Below are 17,673 nucleotides of genomic sequence, written 5' to 3'. Positions count from 1 at the left end.
AGACAACAGGAAACAAACTACAAATAATAATTTTACCTCACCTTTTCCCCTAGGTAAATGGATTTTAACCTGTTTTAAAATACTAGGCACAGGAGATGAATTATGTATTGCTTTAGCCTGGTTCTAGGAGTCATTCCTACAGCACAGCTTTTTTGTCCCTCCCTCAGGTCTCTTTCTCCCCGTTCCCCAAGTCGTTCTCCAGCCCGTAGTTCTCCGTCTCGTTCTCCTGCTCGCAGACTAGATGAAACTGATGAAGGACAACTGGAGAGATTGTATAAGCCAGTTTTTGTGTTGAAACCTAGTTCCTTTAAATGTGCAGAGGGGCAGACGGCGAGATTTGACCTAAAAGTAGTTGGCAGACCCATGCCAGAAACATACTGGTTTCATAATGGTATCTCAATTTATTTTCATAATATAATTATTTAGAAAAAATATAGTATTTTCCATGTTAGGAAAAAGTACTGGGTGTAAAAAAAATTGTCTATTTCTGCAGGTCAACAAGTTGTTAATGACTATACTCATAAAATAGTAGTTAAAGAAGATGGCACACAGTCAATGATCATTGTCCATGCTAGTCCTGATGATTCTGGTGAATGGACTGTCGTTGCTCAGAACAGGGCAGGCAAAACTACGATCTCTATGACCTTGACAGTGGAAGGTATTTACTCTGCACATTTTGGAAAAAACTCCATCATTATTATGTATAGAAACAGCTATTTCAATTTCTGTGTTGGACCACTTTTTTCTTGCTCTTTCAGCTCAAGAACATCTAGTGAAACCACATTTTGTAGAAAGGCTGAAGAATGTTAGTGTCAAGGAGGGTACTAAACTGAAAATGTCAGTGAAAGCTACTGGTAACCCTAATCCTGACATTGTATGGTTGAAGAACAGTGATATCATTGTACCTCATAAATACCCAAAGATCAAGTAAGTGCTTCCTAAAAAGATGATGGGTAAAAACAGTAAAGATTTCAATAAGCCTGGTCCTGCAAGGTACTAAGTGCCTCCTAGTGTTTGCTGAATGTCTCCAACTCCTCAAAAATATAGTAGATGAGAATTGAGAGTGGGAACAATGGGAACTAGGGGCCTGATCCCATGGCCTTTGAAGATTATGGGAGTTTTTCCACTGACTTCAATGGGGAATGGATCTGGCCCTAAAAGTGTGCAATAACTTACAGGCTCAGGCCTGCCTTTTGCATGTTTCTGTACATGTATATTATGTAAGTTTCAATAAAACTTAAAACCAAATTGTAAAAGAACCTCCATTAGCTTTCTGTATCTGCAGTCCTCTAGTAGATGAAATGTGTACTGATTTCAAGACCACTAAAGATTGCTACTTTGTGTTTATACAGTGCCTTGGACAATGAGGCCACATTCTTGGTTGGTCGTTAGGCACTACCATGATTAAGTATTATTTTTGATTCCACCAGAAGTTTGCCTGCTTAAAGATTATAGGAATGGGACCTAATTGTGAAGGAGATATGTGAGAAAATAATGTATTTTTTTTTAATATTTCAGAATTGAGGGAACTAAAGGAGAAGCTGCACTTAAAATTGAGTCCACTGTCAAGCATGATGCTGCATGGTATACCGCTACTGCCATCAATAAAGCGGGGCGCGACACTACACGGTGCAAGGTAAATGTTGAAGTGGAATTTGCAGAACCTGAACCAGAAAGGAAATTAATCATTCCAAGGGGAACATACAGAGCAAAGGAGATTGCAGCACCTGAGCTTGAGCCTCTCCATTTGCGTTATGGTCAAGAGCAATGGGAGGAGGGAGACCTTTATGACAAAGAAAAACAACAAAAGCCATTCTTTAAGAAGAAACTCACTTCATTAAGGCTCAAGCGCTTTGGACCAGCTCATTTTGACTGCAGACTGACACCAATTGGTGACCCCACTATGGTGGTCGACTGGCTACATGATGGCAAGCCCCTGGAGGCAGCCAATAGACTACGTATGATTAATGAATTTGGATACTGCAGTCTGGATTATGGAGTAGCCTATCCTAGAGACAGTGGAGTGATCACTTGCAGGGCAAGTAACAAATATGGTACTGACCACACATCGGCTACCCTTATAGTAAAAGATGAGAAAAGCCTTGTGGAAGAAACTCAGTTGCCGGAAGGTAGGAAGGGACTACAGCGAATTGAAGAGATGGAAAGAATGGCCCATGAGGGAGCCCTTGCTGGAGTAACAGAGGATCAAAAAGAGAAGCAAACGCCAGAAATTGTTTTGGTCCCTGAGCCTGCAAGAGTTCTGGAGGGTGAAACTGCACGGTTCCGCTGCCGTGTCACTGGCTATCCACAGCCCAAAGTCAATTGGTATCTCAACGGGCAGCTCATTCGTAAAAGCAAAAGATTTAGACTCCGCTATGATGGTATCTACTACCTGGACATCGTGGACTGCAAATCATACGATACAGGTGAAGTGAAGGTTACGGCAGAAAATCCAGAGGGAGTAACGGAACACAAAGTGAAACTTGAGATCCAGCAGAGGGAAGATTTCAGGTCTGTCCTTCGCCGGGCACCCGAACCCAGGCACGAGCCAGCAGCAACAGAGCCTGGCAAACTTCTGTTTGCAGTACAAAAGGTAGACAAGCCTGCTGAGGCAACTACCAAAGAGGTGGTGAAGCTAAAAAGGGCTGAAAGAATTACTCACGAGAAGCTAACAGAAGAGACTGAAGAGCTGCGCAGTAAATTCAAGCGTAGGACAGAGGAGGGCTATTATGAAGCCATTACTGCTGTGGAGCTTAAGTCTCGTAAAAAAGATGAATCATATGAAGAAATGCTTAAAAAGACAAAAGAGGAACTTCTTCACTGGACCAAAGACTTAACTGAGGAAGAGAAGAAAGTGCTTCTTGCTGAAGGCGAACTCATCATTCCAGCTATCAAACCAGAGAGACTTGAGCTTAGTCCAAGTATGGAGGCTCCTAAGATACTAGAACGAATTCAAAGCCGGACAGTAGCTCAAGGTAGTGATGCACATTTCCGTGTTAGAGTAGTAGGGAAACCAGACCCTGAATGCCAGTGGTTCAGAAATGGTATACAGATTGACCGGTCTGATCGGATATATTGGTACTGGCCTGAAGATAATGTTTGTGAATTGGTCATCAGAGATGTAACAGCTGAGGACTCTGCCAGCATCATGGTGAAAGCAATCAATATAGCTGGTGAAACTTCAAGCCACGCTTTCTTGCTAGTACAAGGTAATGTGTAAATCCCTTTAATATATCCTGTTCATTAACAAAATGTGTTTGTCTTTGTAGTCCACAGGTTATCAACTCTCAATATTTTTTTTTATTTTGCAGCCAAACAATTGATAAATTTCACGCAAAATTTACAAGATGTTGTTGCTAAAGAGAGAGATTCCATGGCAACCTTTGAATGTGAAACCTCAGAACCCTTTATCAAAGTGAAATGGTATAAAAATGGAATCGAAATTTTTTCTGGAGACAAATACAGGATGCACTCTGACAGAAAAGGTCACTTTCTTTCTGTGCTAATGATTGACATGTTAGATGCTGAGGACTACAGCTGTGCATTGGTAGAAGATGAAACTGTAAAAACAACTGCTAAGCTTATTGTTGAAGGTAGGAATGCAAGCTTTATTATCACTCAATGTTTTTATAGTAAAATCTTCCAGGAAGAAATCAGCTATCACCAGTGAACATAGCAGCATGCATTTTGCTGTATAGAATATTGCAGAAATGTTTACACTATGTTTATATTTTTTTAATGCAACATGAAAGCCTGAAAATTATTTTATGTTCAGGGTTTGAATATAATATTTAATTTAGATGCAAGTTTGCTTCTTTAAAACCAAATATTTTTATAAGAAATGTTTCATAAAACTCTTTAAAAAATCATTTGTGAATGTATTTATGTTCTAATGCAGGTGCTGTTATTGAGTTTGTTAAAGAACTTGAGGATATTGAAGTCCCAGAGTCGTTCTCAGGCGAGCTTGAATGTGAGATTTCCCCTGAAGATGTGGAGGGGAAATGGTATTGTGGCGACGTGGAGCTCACATCCAATAGTAAATATATGATTACGTCCCGGCGTGGTCGCCAAATTCTCACTGTTAAAGATGTTAGTAAGGAAGACCAAGGAGAGTACAGCTTTGTTGTAGATGGCAAAAAGACCAGTTGCAAACTGAAGATGAAGCGTAAGCCTTTCTAATCACATACCCCTTCTTTCCTACAGCTTTAATAATAATTATTTTGTTTATCTGTTGTGAGGATTAATTTATTTTTCTTTCATATTTTATAGCTCGTCCTGTGACCATTCTTCAAGGACTTACTGATCAGAAAGTCTGCGAGAGTGATATTGTGCAACTTGAAGTTAAAGTCTCCCTAGAAAATGTTGAAGGTGTCTGGATGAAGGATGGTATCGAAATTCAGCCAAATGACCGTGTGCACATTGTGCTGGACAAGCAGTCACATATGTTGTTAGTTGAAGATGTAACAAAGGAAGATAGTGGCAATTACTCCTTTAATATTCCCAGTCTTCTTCTTTCAACCACTGGACGAGTCTCTGTTTATAGTAAGTGACTATTGTTAGCCAGTCCAATGTTTTTTCAAAGGCATGGGTGGTCATTTGTTTGCTTTATTTCTTGTTAATTTAAGGGGGTTTTTACATTAATATTTTTGTGACTTGCCAGGTGTGGACATAGTGGTGCCACTAAAAGATGTTCACACTATTGAAGGAACAAAAGCTGTCTTTGAATGCAAAGTTTCAGTCCCTGATGTGTCTTCATCCAAATGGTACCTAAATGATCAACAGATAAAGCCTGATGACCGTATACAAGCTGTCTGCAAAGGCACTAAACAAAGGCTAGTGCTTACTAGGACCCATGCATCAGATGAAGGACAATACAAACTGATGGTTGGCAAAGTTGAAACCAGTTGCAATCTTACAGTTGAAAGTAGGTATTCGTTAAGATGCACAGTACTTCTTAAAACACTTCTTGCTAATATAACAAAGTGGTCATGACTAATATTTCTAATGAACTTGTTTTACAGAAATTCAGATTATTAGAGGCCTTCATGACATCACGTGCACTGAAACTCAGAATGTGTCCTTTGAGGTTGAGCTATCTCATGCAGGTATTGATGTTTTATGGCACTTCAAAGACCAAGAGCTCAAGCCTAGTCCTAAATACAAAATCGAAGCACGTGGCAAAATATATAAATTGACAGTGGTCACCATGATGAAAGATGATGAAGGTGAATACACGTTTTACGCCGGAGAAAAGAAAACATCTGGGAAGCTTATAGTAGCAGGTTAGTAGGCTTAAATCCCAAAAAGTGTCTGACTTTGATTTTAAAAAAATGTGCCCAATGTAATAAGCAATTTACATATTTCGAAGCAGCACTTGGCAATTTTGCTCTTGCTATATCTTTCTCCATTCTTTTCTTTTCTCTCCTTTTTCCTGAGGTTTGTCTCTCCTTCTCTATCTTATTTTTTCTGTCTTCTTTTTGGCTTTGATTCAGCAGCTCTTAGGTGGGTGTTTAAATGCTTTGTTAAATCGGGACCATAATGTATAATGATGCACAAATTAAGGCAGTATGTTGTCCTCAGAATCTGTGTAGCTGGTGGATTTCAGCAAAGCTGCATTTCAGGATAGGGGAAAAAATAATCTAATGAGACAGCTGAAACACTGAACAAATAACTTGTGCTTTTGCTTCCCAACAGGTGGTGCCATTGCAAAGCCTCTCACCGATCTAACAGTGGCTGAATCCCAAGAAGCTGTTTTTGAATGCGAAGTGGCAAATCCTGATTCTGATGGTCAGTGGTTGAAGAATGGTAAACCATTATCTATGACCGATCACCTCCAAAGCGAATCAGATGGTTTAAAGAGGAGACTTAATATTCCAGTCACCAAGCTAGATGATATCGGTGAATATACCTACAAAGTGGCATCCTCAAAAACATCTGCCAAATTGAACGTTGAAGGTCAGTAATTCTGTCCTGATTTGATACGTTTAAGGGCTTGATTCACCTTTTGCTCAGGCCCTAAGACATAAAATAAAACTAAGTATGATATACATCATCATTATTACAAACTGTCTTTTGTATTTAAAATTGAGGCAATAAATGGATACAATTTTTGGATGTTCCATGCTAGAATTTAACATACCGGTAATATTTTGATAAAAACATATTCGGTGTATGCTGTAAGCCATTAAAAAGTCAACATTTGCCAATTGTGTAGCAGCATTTTAAATATAGAAAAACTATGTTAATCTTAGATACTGATAGCTGCTGGGAAATGCTGTTTTTTTTTGTTTTTTTTTGGGGGGGGGGGGGGGTTAGTGGAGGCAGAGGCATTGGTGACCATGATATGTGTGTAAAGTGTATGTCTTTGGATCTTAAAATAAAAGAGGATCGTAACATGTTTTGTAAAATGACCATGTTTAACTTTCTTTGAGTTTCAGTTTGCTTTTTCAGCTTTATTGGTCATTGTTTTTCTAGCTGTTAAAATAAAGAAGACACTAAAGAACCTAACTGTAACAGAAACACAAGATGCAGTTTTTTCTGTGGAACTTACCCATTCTGATGTTAAAGGAGTTCAGTGGATCAAAAATGGCATTGAACTTAAATCAGATGACAAATATGAGATTACAGTGAAGGGAACTGTTTACACACTGAAAGTGAAAAATTGTGTTATCACTGATGAGTCCGTTTACAGTTTTAAGCTTGGAAGGTTAGGTGCCAATGCCAGACTCCACGTTGAAAGTAAGTCAATTTGTGATCATTTCAGCAATTAGTCTAATGACTGATTTAGAATTTAAATCACAAGTATGAATAAACTGTTGTGATTCTCTTCCTTAAGCTGTTAAGATAATCAAAAAGCCAAAGGATGTGACTGCTTTGGAAAATGCCACTGTTTCCTTTGAATTGAGTGTTTCCCATGATACCGTACCGATCAAATGGTTCCACAAAAATGTTGAGATTAAGTCAAGTGACAAGTACAGTATGATCTCTCAAAGGAAAGTTCACAAGCTGATGCTGCAGAATATATCTCCCTCTGATGCTGGAGAATACACAGCTGTAGTAGGACAACTGGAGTGCAAAGCAAAGCTGTTTGTGGAAAGTAAGTATTTCGTGCCACACTAGCTCATGTATTATAACTAGTCCTTACACAGGACGATCTGTTACTCTTTGCATTTCCAATTTTATAAACAGAATTTAAAAGACAATACTATCTGATTTTTTTTCATTCTCTTGCTTTTTCATAGCCGTACATATTACAAAGACCATGAAAAGTATTGAGGTTCCTGAGACCAAAACTGCCTCCTTTCAGTGTGAAGTATCTCATTTCAATGTACCTGCTGTATGGCTAAAAAATGGGGTGGAAATTGAAATGAGTCAAAAGTTTAAAATAGTGGTTCAGGGGAAACTCCATCAGCTCAATATCATTAACACAAGCAGTGAAGATTCCGCAGAATATACATTTGTCTGTGGGAATGACAGAGTCAGTGCAACTCTGACAGTAAACCGTAAGTGAAAATAAAAATTAACCAAAGTGTTTTCTATTACCAAAATAGTTATGATATTAATATATGATTAAAGCTTCTTTGTGTTCAATATAAACTGAAACACACCCCATCTACTGGTTAGAGTGGGAATATGGGAATCAGGAGACATGGGGTAAAATTCTCAAAAGAAGTACCTAAGGAGCCTAAATCCCATTTTCAAAAGAGATTGAGGCACTTATGAGCTCAAAGTCCCTTTGATTTTTATTAAGGCTTAGGCTTCTAAGTGGCTAGATCACATTTTGAAAATGGGACTTAGAGTCTTAAATTATTTAGAAACGTTTGAAAGTGTTATTCCTAGATTCGATTCTCGAATCTTGACTCTGACACAGAATGCCTCATTGACATTGCACAAGTCATTTAGCTGCTCTGTGTCTCAGTTTCACCATCTATAAAATGGGAATATTCCCTTTTCTAAATTATTTTGAGATCCTTGAATGAAAGGCTCTATACAACTACAGAATGATATGGTTTGTTTTTGGCATTTGGTTTCTGAGTTTTAAACTTTTTTTTTGTTCCAGAAAATAAGATTATTCAGGTCACTTTGTATCTATTTTTCCTTACTGATTTCACAACAAATATGTAATAAAAACAAAGACACTTCTTATTAAAAAGTGGTAACTTCCAAATAAAATGCTGAAAAGGCCACTCTCTTTTTGGTAATTTTTGTGCTAAATGCAAGAAGTCCAGTTTTCAATTAATGGCTTATTTTATAATATTTTGCAAAAACCAATGAGGGAAGGACCTTAGTTTAAATGCAATCTGATTAAAGGATTGTGAAGCAATTCAGGCTCCTGTTAAGACACATTCTTAAATCATATCACTATTTCTTTTCTTTTAGCTATCTTGATTACATCCATGTTGAAAGACATCAATGCTGAAGAGAAAGATACAATAACATTTGAAGTAACTGTCAACTACGAAGGCATCACATACAAGTGGTTAAAGAATGGGGTGGAGATAAAATCAACTGACAGGTGCCAGATAAGAACTAAAAAGCTTACACATTCTCTTGCCATAAGGAATGTCCACTTTGGTGATGCTGCAGAATACAGTTTTGTTGCTGGGAAAGCTGTTTCTTCAGCCACTTTATATGTGGAAGGTATTTGTTTTCATAGTCTGTATATTTAAGGAATGTTAATGGCCCTCCTGATATATGTTTACAGTGCTCATCGTATATCCATGGTATTTCTCTAGCTCGTCACATTGAATTTAGGAAGCACATTAAAGACATTAAGGTTGTAGAGAAGAAACGAGCCATTTTTGAATGTGAAGTCTCAGAACCTGACATTTCAGTGCAGTGGATGAAGGATGGCCAGGAACTCCAGCTTGGTGACAGGTAATCTTTTTCTCCAGAACAAGACCCTAGTATTCCTTATATTTTTTTCAGAAAAGTAGCTCTGTTCATTGTCTTTCTGTTGTCTTTAGAGTGAAAGTTCAGAGGGAGAGATTTGTCCATCGCCTCCTCATTCCTTCCACAAAGATGTCTGATGCTGGACAGTACACTGTAGTAGCAGGAGGAAACGTGTCCAGCGCTAACTTAGTTGTGGAAGGTCGTGATATTCGTATTAGAAGTGTCCATAAAGATGTTCAGGTACAGTATATACATAGGGAATAAATTCTTGATAGTTCTGTTGTTTTACCATTGGAAGGAGCAATAGCTTATGAATGGGATATATTGAGCCAGGAGTAAGAGCGTACCTAAACTATTTGAGATAATCCCCGCCCCGCCCCCCAAAAACCCCAGCAATAGTCATGCAGTCAGAGCCTCCCACCACGTTCTGATGGGCCAACCCCATCACCACGGTATAGGCCTTAGGGATTCTAAAGACACATACTTCTCACCAGACAGTTAACTTTCTTCTCATTGATCCAAATAGGACGTTAATAAGTGGGAGGAGGAGACCACATCTGCAGCTCTCAGGCCTATATAGTTACTTTGAGTCAGTGCACTAAGTGGTAGGCCATCCTGTGTCCTGCTGCAGAGACAGAATTCAGAGTGTCCTGAGTTTTCCCCCGTAAGGTTTAGTGAAGCAGAAGGACAGCTGTAAAAGCAGGTGCTATTTGTAATATTTATTCTACTTGGTAAAAGGTCATTGAAAGACAACGAGCTGTAGTTGAATTTGAAGTCAACGAAGATGATGTTGATGCTCACTGGTATAAGGATGGCATTGAGATCAATTTCCAGATTGAGGAAAGATATCAATATGTCGTGGAAAGAAGAATCCACCAGATGAGCATCACTGAAACAAGATATAACGATGCTGGGGAATACACCTTTGTAGCAGGAAGAAACAGAAGCTCTGTTATTCTCTATGTTAACGGTACGTATGTTTGCAATATTGGTGTAGCCGTGTTTGGTCCCAGGATATTAGAGAGAGAAGGTAGATGAGGCAATATCTTTTATTGGACCAAATTCTGTTGGTGAGACAGAGACAAAAATATTACCTCACCCACTTTGCGCCTCTAATGGTATGCATGGACACTCATTTTGCTCATTATTGCATTTCCTATCCTGTGTTTTCTGTATCTCTGTGAAAACTTCTTGGCATTATAATACTGTAAATTTGGCATAACTTCAGAGAGAGAACCCTGGAACAGTTGGGGCTGCTTGTTCTACATCACTGCTTCCTGTCCACTCTTTCCATTGAAACGGATAACTGATTAAAATGTTATAGCACTTTTTATATCTACATCTACCTAAGCCCAGTCAACCCTCTTACTTCTAAGTAAAGTAAATAAAGCAGTAGTCCCTTAACTTTGATATCTTAAATATTTAGTATTGGAGGGATCAACCTAACAGTTTTCAGAGATGTTTTTTACAATTTCATCTTTCAAAAAATCTTATACACTAAAACAGCTATTTGTTCGAAAACAATTTTTCTTGAGCCATCTTTATTCCAGCCCCAGTTCAGTATTCCTTGACCAAGAAAATCCCACAGTCAAGTTGTGTGTGAGAAATACTGAACTGAATCTTCAGTCACTGGGAACTTTGCATGAATCAGGACTGTGGATTCTGACCACTTTTGGCAATAGTATTTTTGTTTGGCAGAGTAAGAGATCTTACTAAATTTTTAATAATTTCAATAAGCAACACATACTTAGATCCTTTTTTTTAAATCTGCAGCTCCAGAACCACCCCATATTATTCAGGAGCTTCAGCCCACCACCGTGGAATCTGGTAAACCCGCCCGCTTTTGTGCTGTAATATCAGGTAGACCCCAGCCCAAAATTTCCTGGTATAAAGATGAGCAGCAGCTTTCTGCAGGCTTTAAATGCAAGTTTCTTCATGATGCACAAGAATACACTCTATTGTTGATTGAGACTTTCCCTGAAGATGCAGCAGTTTATACATGTGAAGCGAAGAATGACTATGGAGTTGCCACTACTTCAGCTTCGCTTTCAGTGGAAGGTGAGTTTCCAAAGTTCCTTAAAGTGTATTTGAAATGGTATTGTCAGTATTTTGTGATGTGCGCTCTTCCATGTGGTCTAAACTTTTGGTCTCTTTCTTTAGTCCCAGAAGTTGTTTCTCCTGATCTAGAAGTGCCAGTTTATCCACCTACTCTTATAACACCACTTCAAGATGTTGTTACTTCTGAGGGACAATCTGCTTGTTTTCAGTGCAGAGTTACAGGGACAGGTTAGTTTAATGAAATTGTATACAATTTTTGTTATATCAGAATTGTTCAGCTGATACTCAAAGCAAATCTAATAGCACATGAGCTGAAATCAGTTTTTCTGAGGATTGTGTAACTATCAGATATATGTACGAAGTACGGTGTTGGCTGTATAATTGACTGGCAGCTAGCAATTTTTAAAACTATCTCATAGCTGCCAGCAGACATGAAATTTAGGAGTCCCCTAATGCTAAGCAGTTTTTTAATAGGTGGTCATGGGCTCAGTACTTCTTACATTTTTAATCAGATGTGAACCTTTATAATGCTTTTCAGAGTACAGACTACTACATGAAGTTTAAAACTGTCAGTGCAGTGATATGGCAGAGCTTTGAAGCCCTAACTGCAAGGCTGGAGAAAGCATTGTCCTATAAATGAGCATGAACAATGAACAAAGCTTCTGGTGCCACCTACTGACACACCATTTTAAAGATACAGGTCAAAAATCTGCCCTGACTTTCACCTCAAAGCCCTTAATATCCCCAGAATGTACCATTTTCAATGCCATTCATGGAAACATTAAACTAAAAATATTATATCAAAATTAGCATTTTTGTTTTATCCCAGTATCAGCTATTTTTTTAATTTACACTTATTCGAAATAGACTTTCCTTATATAAATTTACCATGTTTTAGTTAAATAAATACCATCTTATAACTAAAATTTTTGCCTATGACACCATAGTAACTCGTTTGATAAATTAAACTGCAGTATTATTATTACCCCACATAGTCTTGGGAACTATTAATAATAATAAAATATGCACATATTACTGTAGAGATACCTAGTGCCTAGCTTTGCAGGGACCCCTGTGGCATGGGGCCCCATGCAACTGCTCTGCTTGCTACCCCCAAATGCCAGCCCTGGCTTTTATATGCAGAAAACCAGTTATTGTAGCACTGGTGGGTCGTGGAGTTTTTATAGCATGCCGGGGGAGGGCCTCAGCAAGAAAAGGGTTGAGAACCCCTGGATTATAGGCAGACCAAAGTCCAGATTTAAATCATCTTAGGGTTATAGAAATGCAAAAGTGTGCATGAAATGAGTAGCATCTACTCTTTTGCATTCCTGTCACTTAAAAGAGAAATTCTTGAATTGGAAAAAGATTAGAAAACAAATCTGCTTCCATGATAAAAATTGTGGTAAGACTCAGAAAATACACATGGGAGTTTATACTGGAACTACTGACATCTTAATTACAGCTATGCAAAGCATGACACAATTTTGTGTGTGAGTGTGCGTACATTATCTCTGTGTTCATGTTGATCACTGTGAGGTACCTTTGCAGCACAGCACGTGGGGCATTATCCTTGCAGTTCCCGTTCTTTTCGTATTGTATATGAATGCATTTGGATATTTCTAAAATACAGCATGAAAATATTTTATACTAGCTTAGCTAATATACTAGCGTTGAAAATATATTTTCAAATTGTTTACACTACGTTACTGTTTCCTGAAAACATTGTATCTTTATTACGACAGCAGCAAAAACAATTAAAATAATTTATATATGCCAGATCAGTGTGGTTAGTGATGTAGTTCACTGCCAGGTTTGATGACTGGCGCTGACCTCTTCTTCCCCAAGCTGGCAAGGTGTATGATATCTGGGAAGAACAGCAGGCTTCATGCATGAGACAAGAAGGTGTCTCACTGGACTCAACAGTGACCTTTCTTGTCAGTTAAGGACTGGCATTAATAAGCGTCACACAGGCCAGTACAACTAAAACAGATCCTTAGCTATGATGATTTCCACCATCTAAGGATCTGGCCTTAAGGTCTAGAGCAGGGGTTCTCAAACTGGGGGGCGGGACCCCTGAGGGGTCGCGAGGTTATTACTTGGAGGGTCGCGAGCTGTGAGCCTTCACCCCAAACCCTGCTTTCCTTCCAGCATTTATAATGGTGTTAAATATATTTAAAAGTGTTTTTAATTGATAAGGCAGGGGGTCTCACTCAGAGGCTTGCTGTGTGAAAGGGGTCACCAGTACAAAAGTTTGAGAACCAATGATCTAGATATTTAGGGATATAAAAAACTGGAGGCTTCTCAGAACTCAGGTAGAAAAATAAGCCATGCACTCCCCTCCTCAGAGAACAGATTACTACGGTCATTTGTTTGAATTGTTTGGATCAGCTGAGTCATTTTGTAGCCTACTAGATGATAGGTTTTAAATGGGAATTTGAGATTTAAGATAAATATAAAATAAAATCAGTTCTCCATTAATAATAATAATTAATAGCTGCGGCACTTTTTAAAAAAACAAAATACAGTGAAATTATCCAGGATACTGTGGACGCAGCCCTAAAATGCCACCTATATTCATGTGCCTTAGCGTGCATCGAATTCTGCAAAATGGGGCATGCTTGGAAATGAAAGGGAAATGGACTCGCTACAACTTCCTCTGCTCCTTCCCTACGCCAATATCCAACTCATCCCCTTCTCAGTCACCTCCAGCAGCCACCAGACCTCTTCACCCCGCTCCCAGGCACGGACTCGAAGCTACCCTCCTCTTATGTACAGCACCTCTGCTGTCCCTCATGCTCCTACAGTCATCAGCTGAGCTCCCGCATCTGAGCTGATCCTTCCATATTTCTTCACCTACCCTCACAGATGAATTCTCAATGGAGAGTTCTACTTAAAATGTGATGCCAAGATATAGTTGCTAGGATCTTTCATTTTTCATACTCACTGACAACATTGAAAGCCTACTCTGCCTCTGCTATTTCAAAGGTATCCAGAGGGAGAAAGAGAGAGCGAGATTTCCAGTTAATCACTGAATGTCGCAGTCACAAAATAAGTTTTCCCTCATACGTACTACCAAGCCAGAACTATAAAATAACCAATAAACTACAGGTCTTTAAACTAGCCTTATTGTACATTATCAAGGAATATTCAACTTCAAAAAGCTGTGATATAAGTGATTTGTACTTTATGTATTTTTAAAGTATTTACCTACAGACGTATCTTAATCTTACATTTCTTTTTTTATTTTATTTGATCAGATCTGAAAATCTCTTGGTATTGCAAAGATAAGGAGATCAAGCCATCCCGTTTCTTTAGAATGACTCATTTTGAAGACACTTGCCAGTTGGAGATTTCAGAAGCCTATCCAGAAGATGAAGGAATTTATACCTTTGTTGCTAGTAATTCTGTAGGCCAAGTGACAAGTACTGCTAACTTGAAGTTGGAAGGTACAATGTGCAATTAAAAAATAAATGATGTTTTAAAACCAGTTGTGTGCCCATACTAATATTCATTAATAAATATATGTGAGTCACTGTCATGTCATGTCATGTCTTTAATTCAATTAATCAGTATCATCTTACAATGTCCACAACATCCACTTGCATCTCCAAGACATAGGTTATGCACAGTGAAGTTTATTTCACAGTTTTTCAACGTTCCATGCACTTCACCTTTCAATTCTTTTCATTAGCAGCATCCGGCATGCCTCAAACAAGGTAGACTCCTTGTCCCTAACCTAAGTCTATTAAACAGATTTTTATTCCATTAACAAGCTTTTGCCTTGTAAAGATCTCTAAAGAGTTTTGGTATTGATAAAATGTTTTCATTTAAGAAACATTAGAAAATCTTAAACAAGGGCATGCCCCAGATTTGTGCAAATGAGAAAATAAATTTGCACTATTATGCATTCTGAAAATATTGATCACAAATTTCAGAACAGAAAATGGTCTAGAGGGTTTGTTATTTTAATCTTGCGGTTCTTAGTGTTGTTCAACCAGAAATATATTTACTTTTTATTTTTGCAACATAATTTATAAACTATGGGTTTCAGAGTAACAGCCGTGTTAGTCTGTATTCGCAAAAAGAAAAGGAGTACTTGTGGTACGTTAGAGACTAACCAATTTATTTGAGCATAAGCTTTCGTGATGCATCCGATGAAGTGAGCTGTAGCTCACGAAAGCTTATGCTCAAATAAATTGGTTAGTCTCTAAGGTGCCACAAGTACTCCTTTTCTTTTTATAAACTATGGAATTAGTGATTCATATTGTAAAATTGCCAGCCAAAAAGAAAAAAAAATGAGGAGAGAGAACTTTGATTGTAGCATAGGGTAAGAAATTAAAAGTTGGCATGCTTCTTTTCAGGATTTAAAAAGGTTGAAGAAGTTACATCAAAGTCCCAATGGCATGTTTCTTCATCAGTTTCACTTAAGAAGGAGCCTGTTGGCCAAAGGCCCACCTTTATCCAGCCTATTTCAAGCTGCAGGGTATGCAGCGGGGAATCAGTCAGATTTCAAGCCAGGGTCTCTGGCATGCCAAAACCAGAAATCCAATGGTTTCATAACCAACAGCTAATGTTGCCAACAAAAGATATAGTTTTCCATTTTGATGAGTCTACAGGCACAGCTATGCTGATAATAGTAGATGCTTTTTTAGAGCACGCTGGCCAATACTCTTGCAAAGCAGGAAATAGTGCTGGAGAAGCAACCTGCACAGCTACACTTACAGTGACAGCCGAAGGTAAAGCCCCATTTTTGTTCAAAGGGATTCAGTTTGTTGTATACCACTGTTACTAATTACCTCCTTTCCTCTTTTCACACCTTTTAGTTAGCAGTTAGTTCACTAATGTTGGTAGTATTAGCTGTAACCAATAAACCACTGTCATTTCCTTTACTTTAAAATGTCATATAATTTCAAATCTCACAAAACTGTGTCCTATATATAGAAAATATAGACATTTTACTATACTAAGCAAGTACACGCTTTAAACCAGAGAGCTGGTGATAGTCACACCATTGTCTCATATACTCAACACTGGGCTGTAAAAGCTAACAGAAAATACATCCTTAAACAGTATCATAACAGATTATTTGATATTGGAATGGACAGCTTCGGTGAAAAGAAGAGACGAACATCAGCTGTGTATCAACTGCATGAGTACAAGTCATTTTCCATTCATCTACGTGAATGAATTTTCTTTTGTGTCAAGAGCATAATGCATCTGGCATGCTGAGTTTTCCCATGAAGATATCTTTCATTCTCATTATCCATACCATTTTATTTTGTTCTTAAGTTGGCCCATTAAAGTACATTATTTGTTAATATTGTTATTTTTTTGTTACTTGATTACACAGTGCAAGCCATAGATAGGCAAAGTTCTGGGAAAGATGTAAAAGAGTCTATCCAGTCACAGGCAATATCAGAAGTTCATGTTGCTTCCCCTTTCGCAAAGAAGGAGACCCAGGCTTATAAAAAAGAAATTAAAACAGTGCAAGAGCCATCGTACCAACTGGGTGTGCAGGTTTTGGAAACTCTATCAGAAAGTTTAACCATGAAAGCTACATCAGTGAAAGAAACAGAAACCTTCCATACAACAGTCCTTTCACAAACATCACAAAGCACAATGAAAGTATCCGCTGCTTCTGTTCAGGAAATGAGAAAGGCTTCCCCAAATATTCTCCTGGAACTCCGTGACCAAACTGTGAAATGTGGAGATACCGCACAGTTCATTTGTGCTTTAGAAAGCGAACACTTTTTAGAGGTTCTGTGGACCCATGAAGGTGAAAGGATAAAAGAGTCAAAACGAGTGAAGCTATCACAAAATGGAACTGTCCTATTACTCACAATTATAAATGTCCAACTATTAGATCAAGGACTATACAGATGCACTGTGCGTAATGATCATGGAAAGACGACAACTGCTGCTGTACTAACAGTAGAAGGTGGTTATTTGATTTTTAACATTATGACTTACCTCATTTCAACCTAATCATCTCTGCGTATAGCTCACTCACATTTCCTAACACTGGTATTTAATTTAGAAAGCTATATTTTAAGTTCTTTTTCACATTTAGGACTCTATTCATAAATGACTTTTGCAGCACCAGGCAGGGAGTTTTATAGCTTGCTTGAGAAGTGTATCATGGCTCTTCCCAGCAAGTTGCAGCCAAATGGAATTTGTACTCATCAATTTATCTATTTAAGCCACTGATATGCAGTGAGACACTGACTTGGTGGGAAGTGTCCACTTGGAACAAAACAAAGAACAGGACAGAAGGAACCAATTTAATTTTGCAATTTATGCAGATTTCTGAAGTTGGAATTTGAAAGAGTTATTTTTAAATAAAGGAAAGGGGGTAACGTTAGATGAGCAAATTAACCCAGGGTCTAGGCCATCCCAGCTTCCACAGGACCACATGCTGTCAATAACTCAATCTGACTACATCTTGAGTGACACAAGAGGTGCTACATATTTGCAAGGGTTAATATTTTAAGCAGTTTATTTGCATGTTTTCTTCAAACACCCTAAATACAAGTCTGTTTTTTACTCCTGAACACGTCTATTTGTTCAGTGCTATAAAATCCTCACTTGTCTATTGGATTTAGGAGCCTCTCTTTCCCAAGACTATATTAATGACCTACACAGTCTTCCTCCATACCTGTGGATTGTTTTTTATATGTAGAATTCCTTTCCCCCTTGCCATTATTCCAGTGCATTAAAATATCA

At 38.2% G+C, this 17,673-nt stretch overlaps 1 protein-coding gene across 1 annotated transcript in view; it reads left to right on the top strand.

The window, feature by feature from the left end:
* TTN (titin) overlaps positions 1-17,673 on the top strand; it is a 309,138-nt gene that overhangs the window by 27,261 nt on the left and 264,204 nt on the right. The window contains exons 24-43 of the mRNA XM_043525559.1: positions 168-391; positions 494-658; positions 759-927; positions 1,519-3,209; positions 3,312-3,593; positions 3,899-4,165; positions 4,270-4,542; positions 4,661-4,924; positions 5,022-5,282; positions 5,695-5,955; positions 6,475-6,738; positions 6,836-7,096; positions 7,242-7,502; positions 8,380-8,640; positions 8,736-8,877; positions 8,967-9,132; positions 9,631-9,862; positions 10,666-10,950; positions 11,053-11,178; positions 14,208-14,396. Of these exons, the coding sequence (XP_043381494.1) occupies positions 168-391; positions 494-658; positions 759-927; positions 1,519-3,209; positions 3,312-3,593; positions 3,899-4,165; positions 4,270-4,542; positions 4,661-4,924; positions 5,022-5,282; positions 5,695-5,955; positions 6,475-6,738; positions 6,836-7,096; positions 7,242-7,502; positions 8,380-8,640; positions 8,736-8,877; positions 8,967-9,132; positions 9,631-9,862; positions 10,666-10,950; positions 11,053-11,178; positions 14,208-14,396 (6,044 nt within the window). The remainder of the gene's footprint in view (positions 1-167; positions 392-493; positions 659-758; positions 928-1,518; positions 3,210-3,311; positions 3,594-3,898; positions 4,166-4,269; positions 4,543-4,660; positions 4,925-5,021; positions 5,283-5,694; positions 5,956-6,474; positions 6,739-6,835; positions 7,097-7,241; positions 7,503-8,379; positions 8,641-8,735; positions 8,878-8,966; positions 9,133-9,630; positions 9,863-10,665; positions 10,951-11,052; positions 11,179-14,207; positions 14,397-17,673) is intronic.

This window comes from Chelonia mydas, chromosome 11 (genome assembly GCF_015237465.2).
Source record: "Chelonia mydas isolate rCheMyd1 chromosome 11, rCheMyd1.pri.v2, whole genome shotgun sequence".
Lineage (NCBI taxonomy): Eukaryota > Metazoa > Chordata > Testudines > Cheloniidae > Chelonia > Chelonia mydas.
Note: the sequence above shows the minus strand (reverse complement) of the source record. Positions and strands in the feature narration are given on the sequence as shown.